The sequence below is a fragment of the Psammomys obesus genome, unplaced genomic scaffold (assembly GCF_907164565.1).
Source record: "Psammomys obesus unplaced genomic scaffold, mPsaObe1.curated_primary_1811, whole genome shotgun sequence".
In the NCBI taxonomy this organism is placed as follows: Eukaryota; Metazoa; Chordata; class Mammalia; order Rodentia; family Muridae; genus Psammomys; species Psammomys obesus.
This window is the reverse complement of record NW_026586173.1, coordinates 243,838-249,889: the sequence shown is the minus strand read 5'-3', so window position 1 is coordinate 249,889 and position 6,052 is coordinate 243,838. Positions and strand designations below refer to the sequence as shown.

The window sequence follows — 6,052 nt, the reverse complement described above, 5'->3', positions numbered from 1 at the left end:
TGACCTCACAGCTGTCAGTGTCCACAGTGCTAGGCTTCATGAATTTTAGTCCTTCCTCATTAAAGGTACCCTGCAGCTCTTCTCTGCCTGGGATCCTTCTCTAAGAGCTCTCCAAGAAAGCTGGTGCCAGGGAACCTCCAGAATTCCACAGACTCCTCCCACAATCCCATGCCTCCAGTCCATAGCCTGAAAGACAGAAGGCAGAAGATCATTCTCTCTTTGCTACTCTAGTACAGGTTCTTTTCCACTCCCTAACATTTCCCTCAGCCTGGCAGAAGCAGCGATGAAAAATTCAAGAAAAGATCAATTACTGATTTTCTTTTTCAACATGCACATTGTTTATTAGGAGCTAGTGATACATACTTACTTTGAGGTGGGATAAGAGGCAGGGAGGAAAGCAAGAGAAAGAATTAGTAAAATCTCCAGCTACAATGGGGAGGTTATAGGCCCTAGTAAGGAAGCTACAACTGTTGGTAAATGGACATACTAAACGTACCTGCTGGTTTGCTTTCTAAATAACTGTGTTTGTCACCATAGATCAGTACTGCTGCCACTTTTGTCAGAGAAACTTCTTCTTGCAGTAGGTAGTGGCTGCTGTCAACACTTGTAACTTGTCATAAGACAGCCACAAATATGACATCTGTATCACCACTTCCAAGGCTCATGGAACATAGTAGAAGAGATGTTGGGAAGAATGGAAGAGGTTGAGGTTGACGTGGAATGCTATGAAATGCTGTTTTCTGGAGATAATATGACTATTGCACTCTTGAACTCATAGCAGCTGTCCTTACCTGGGAGGGGGCTCATGAAGCCCCACCCCTCTCTGAGGATTCATAAGTTTAGTTTTAGTGGTTGTTGGAGAAAGAAGAGACATGTTCTTCCTGTCTGTAAATTACCTTTCAGAGATGTTCCTCTTAGCAACTTGATTAAATTCATTGAACTGCACACACATACACACACAGACGCACACAGATACAGACACATGCACGCACACACACGACATGAAAGTAGAAATGGAAGATAGTTGAGAAGGTTCTCAGTGCAGTGCAGGAAAAGAGAGAGTAATGGGGTGAATATGATCAGAATACATTATCTACATGCATGGAAGCATCATAACAAAGCCAATTATTACATTAAAAAATTAAAAAAATTCTTCTGCAGAATAAAAGAAAGGAAAAGAAGGCACCATCTTTTGAATTTTAATTATTCCTTTTGTCCTACTTATAGTAGGCTTAGTAACAACACAAGCATGTGCTGATCTTGGTAAGAAAGTTTTATTTATTCACTTTTTACTGGTTTTGAAACAGGAAGGAACTTAGAAGAAGGGTGCTTTTCTTCCCACATGTAGAAGGCTGAGCCATATGTTTGCAGTCCTCCTCTGTCGTGTTATCCTCAGAGGTCATTGTGGACAGGCCATTTCATCACCCAGATGTTGGACACAAAAGAACCAGAAACTTTTAAAACTTTTCATTGCACATGTCGTAGCCCCGGCAGCACCTGAAGTCCACCAGATAGGAGCCCCACTTTATTTTTTTCACATTAGCACAGTTCTTTAAGCAGCCCATGAAGTATAACCATTTGGAACCATCCTCTGCAGAAGAGGAGGAACAAATCAGCAAGGCTGGCAGAAGATCCTGTAAATCCACTTGTCCCTAACCCACACTGACATCTAAAAATCACCACATGAAGTTCATGATCCATTATTCAGATGTGAAGGATTGGAAGGCATTGGATTGGAAGCTACCCAAAAGAAAAGAAATAGTGGAGTAGTTTTAAGACATTTTTAATAGCATGCTCTAAGGTCAACAATTAATAAATGGGACCTCTTGAAATTTAAAAGCTTCTATAAAGCAAAGGACGCTGTCGTTCCAATTTTAGTATATGTGCTGCCGAAGCGAGCACGCAAAAGACGCTGTCAACAGAACAAAATGTCAGATTGGAAGAAGATCTCCAACTCTACATCCGACAAAGGGTTAATATCCAGAATATATAAAGAATCCAAGAAATTAAACACCAACAAACCAAATAATCCAATTAAAAATGGGGTACAGAGCTAAACAGAGAATTCTCAACAGAGGAGTCTCAAATTGATATCAAAATGACTCTGATATTACATCTTACACCCATCCGAATGGCTGAGATAAAAAAACTCAAGTGACAGCACATGCTGGTGGGGATGTGGAGAAAGGGAACACTTCCCTATTGCTAGTGGGAGTGCAAACCATTTTAGAAATCAATTTGGCTTTTTCTCAAAAAATTGGGAACAGCTCTACCTCAAGACCCATCTATACCACTCCGGGGCATATACCCAGGAGTTTATGTTCCAGCATACAACAAGGACATTTGCTCAACTATGTTCATGGTCACCTTATTCATAAAAGCCATAAACTGAAAACAACATAAATGTCCCTCAACTGAAGAATGGATACAGAAACTGTGGTACATTTACACAATGGAATACTATTCCGCTATTAAAAACAAAGAAATCATGAAATTTGTAGGCAAATGGATGAAACTAGAAAGATCATCCTAAGTGATGTAACCTGGACCCAGAAAGACGCACATGGTATGTAATATATTAGACCTTTATAGTACAGGATAAACATGCTACAATCCACAGACCCAAAGAAGATAAAAAACAAAGAGGACCCAAGGGAGGATGCTTAAATCTCATTCAGAAGGAGAAATAGAATGGATGGCAAAAGCAGTTGAAGACAGGGAACAAGGTAGGAGAGGGAGTCTGAGAAAAATGAGGATGGATATCAGACATGGGGCTAGGGGTGGGGAGGAGAGAGAGCCTGCAGAGAGAAGAGAAACCATGGGAAGGGACTTCTCTGTGGAAATCTGGAGATCTATGACAGGGTAGGATTCTGAGAGGATATGGGGATGACTGTAGCTGAGATTCCTGGTAGCAGGGGTCATGGAGACTGAGGAAGACACCCTCTAACTAGATAAAATTCTTAGTGGAGGAAAGAAAACACCACCCCATCCAGAAAAAGTTTGACCAAAATTTCACCCTGTCAACAAGATGTGCAGGAATAAAGATGGAGCATATTGAGGAAATATCCAGCCAATGACTTGATCAATCTAAGACTCACCTCAAGGGAGTGAGCCAATCCCTGACACTGTTAACAATACTCTGCTATGCTTGCAGATGGGAGTCTAGCATAACTGTCCTCTGAGAGACGCCATCCAGAAGCAGACAGAAAAAGATGCTGAGACTCAGAGCCAAACATTGGGCAAAGCGTAGAGATTCTTGTAGAAACGTGGGGTGGGGGGAAGGATAGAAGAACCTGGAGAGGACAGGAGCTCCACAAGAAGACCAACAGAGCCAACTAACCAGGGCCCAGAGGGGCTTGCAGAGACTGAAGCACCAACCAACAACCACACATGGACTGGACCTAGGATCCCTACACAGATGTAGCCAATGGGCATCTCAGTTTTCATGTGGATTTCCTAGTAAGGATAACCAGGCTGTCTCTGACATGGACTCTGTTGGCTGCTTTCTTATCATTTCCCCATGGTGGGGCTGCCTTGCCAGGCCACAGGGGAAAGGGATGAGCTTAGTCTTGATATGACTCGATATGCTGGGATGGGTAAGTGGCGGGGGTGGGTGGCAGGGGTGGGGCTCCCCTTTTCTGAGGAGTAAAAGAGGGGTTGTAAGGGGAAGAGGGAGGGTGGGACCAAGAGGAGAGGATGGAGGGGGCTATGATTGACATGTAAAATGAATAAATAAATGAATTAATTTAAAAAGACTTTACTGGAGGAAAGAAGATTATCATGAGAAAAGTGCATCAGGGATTACTACAATGAGAGACTTTTAATGAGAACCTCAAGGCTTGGATATCATGGAGGGGAGGAAACTAGAGAAATGGTGCCTAATCTTATTCACAGTGAGATGTAACCAGGGCACATTGCCGACACTGCCCTCTCTGTTTCCATAGCTAGGAGTCATTCATGCAAAAGCTTGGTCAGGTACACAGAGAGCCGTTTTTATTACCAACTAGCTGGTCCTCAGAGGGTGAGTTCTTATGTCCATTGTCTCACCCGTACTCGACCCCCTCTGTTCTCTTCAGGATTCCTACTGTTGCCTTGAGTATCACCCCTGCTTCAGCAGCTACCTCCATTTCTTTCTTTCTCCTTCTTTTTCTTCTTCTTTTTTTTTTATCATAGTGCATCATTGGAGCGATTTTTTTTACCAGCTATCTTAAGAGTGAGGCTGTCTATAGTAACTGGAAGTTTCTTCACTCATCCCCAAGGCCCACATGTCCTGCTTTCTCTTCCCCGTCTTTGCTTCCTTACCCCACCACTTACTTCTGAAGATCTTTCCAGACACACATGCCTCTTCTGCCGTCGCAGTACATATTCCTCTTCCTCTGGAGCACTCTTCTCCAGGGAACTGCAGGTGGCACATCCTACACTGCACAATTTCCACAACTTGAAGAAAGATGTGAGAGAAGATGATTCTATCAGGAGAGAGCCCATCTCCCCTTCCAAGTTTAAAACCTGCTTAGAGCTGGAAGCATCCCCACTCCAAACCCCATCAAAGCATGGCCATGTGCCTCTGTTAGCATGGGTGAAACAAGGGTGCTGAGAGCTTGTGGTCTCAGGGGCTTCGGCGTGGAGGATGGGCAAGGATAGAAAGGAGAAGGCATAGGAAAAGAGAAACATGTTAGTGCCAAGATGGTCAGGCTAGGGTCTCTTTGCACTCACCATTGTTACTTTCATGAACCAGTACTTTATCAGCTGTTTAGATGAGAGAAAGAGAATAAGCCAGCATTTCTGTCTGAGATTTACCCTCTCTTTACACTCCATCTCCCCTCAGGTCTCATTTTGCCTTCTAGCCTGGAGTTTTTGAGGCTTTTTCTAGCCCCTTAAAGCTGCTTATGTCAGCTTGTAAACCCCATTTCTTTTTCATCTTCATTTCTTTAGGACCTCTTAGATTCTTCTTCCCACTCCTAAGGGTTATAGCATAGATAAGAAGGAAGTGGATAAATACAAATGTTTTTAACTTCATTTCTTCCTTCAGTTGAACCTCTGTGAAAGTCTCACCTGAGATCTGACAACAGACCTCTGAAATTTAGGAGGTTGCTACCTTAGACTTGGCCATCTGGTTTCTGTGAACTTTACATTCCACTTCTCTGGTCTGTTGTTCTTGCCTTCAGCTTTGCCAGTTCTTTGTCGGCCCTAAAGACACCCCTCACCCTGGCTGTATCCTGCCAGAAGAGGCTGCTGAATGTGGGAATTACTGAATGTGGTTTACTTTTAGTCGCTCCCCCCATCCCAATCCACTCAAACTGGATTCTCCTCCCGTCTTCTTATTCATTTCTCACATTCACGTCTACTCACATTTGTTAATATCGCCTGAAAGTGACCCAGAGAAAACTGTTGAAAAACAAAAAGGTAAAAATCATACTGTCTGCAGAGTATAATTTTACAACCCTCACTTCACAGCTTCTAGGAATCTCTCAATCTGTTGGCAAACAGTCTACTTCCTCCTTTGAGCAAGAGGGCTTTGGTTAAGGTCCCAGTGACAGGATAAAGTGTCGGTGGGAGGCATGGCACACAGGGGCCACTTTTCTTGCTGGGTTGCCAAGGCTGGCTTCATCATGGGAGTTCTTCCCTGTTCCTGGATCCTGGACTATCTCACCAACTGGTACCTCTCATGACTCACCCCTCAAATAGCAGAGTAAGATGAGACATTTCATTAAGTGGGGCTTGCCCATTTTGGAGGCAGAAAGGTTTAGGTTAGGACAGGACAGGTCACTATTTATACAGTGATGAGGCTGGGTTTCTTCAATAGGAGCTGGGGGGTGGGACACTGAGAACGTCATTGAAAGGCATACCCTGATGCCAGAAAACTCAGCTCTCAAGTCTTTTCTTTGTAACTTGGGGAAAAGAGAGACTGGCTAGGAAAGTCCTGGACTTGACTTATTCCAGCCATGTCTCAGGATTCTGATACCCAGCTCTGTAGTCTTGTCATTGTATCATTCTGTGAAAGGACACAGAATAGATCAGGGTTGGATCAGTGGGATCAGAGTGACCTACACCA

At 43.6% G+C, this 6,052-nt stretch overlaps 1 protein-coding gene across 1 annotated transcript; it reads right to left on the bottom strand.

Moving 5' to 3' along the window:
- Positions 1 to 1,457: 1,457 nt before the first annotated feature.
- Pate1 (prostate and testis expressed 1) lies at positions 1,458 to 5,726 on the bottom strand. Its single transcript, XM_055601208.1, has 5 exons — positions 5,675 to 5,726; positions 5,350 to 5,385; positions 4,714 to 4,746; positions 4,315 to 4,437; positions 1,458 to 1,591 (listed from the first exon to the last, which is right to left on the bottom strand). Exons 1-5 carry the CDS (start codon positions 5,724 to 5,726, stop codon positions 1,458 to 1,460), a joined length of 378 nt encoding a protein of 125 aa, XP_055457183.1.
- Between the last annotated feature and the right edge of the window lie 326 nt (positions 5,727 to 6,052).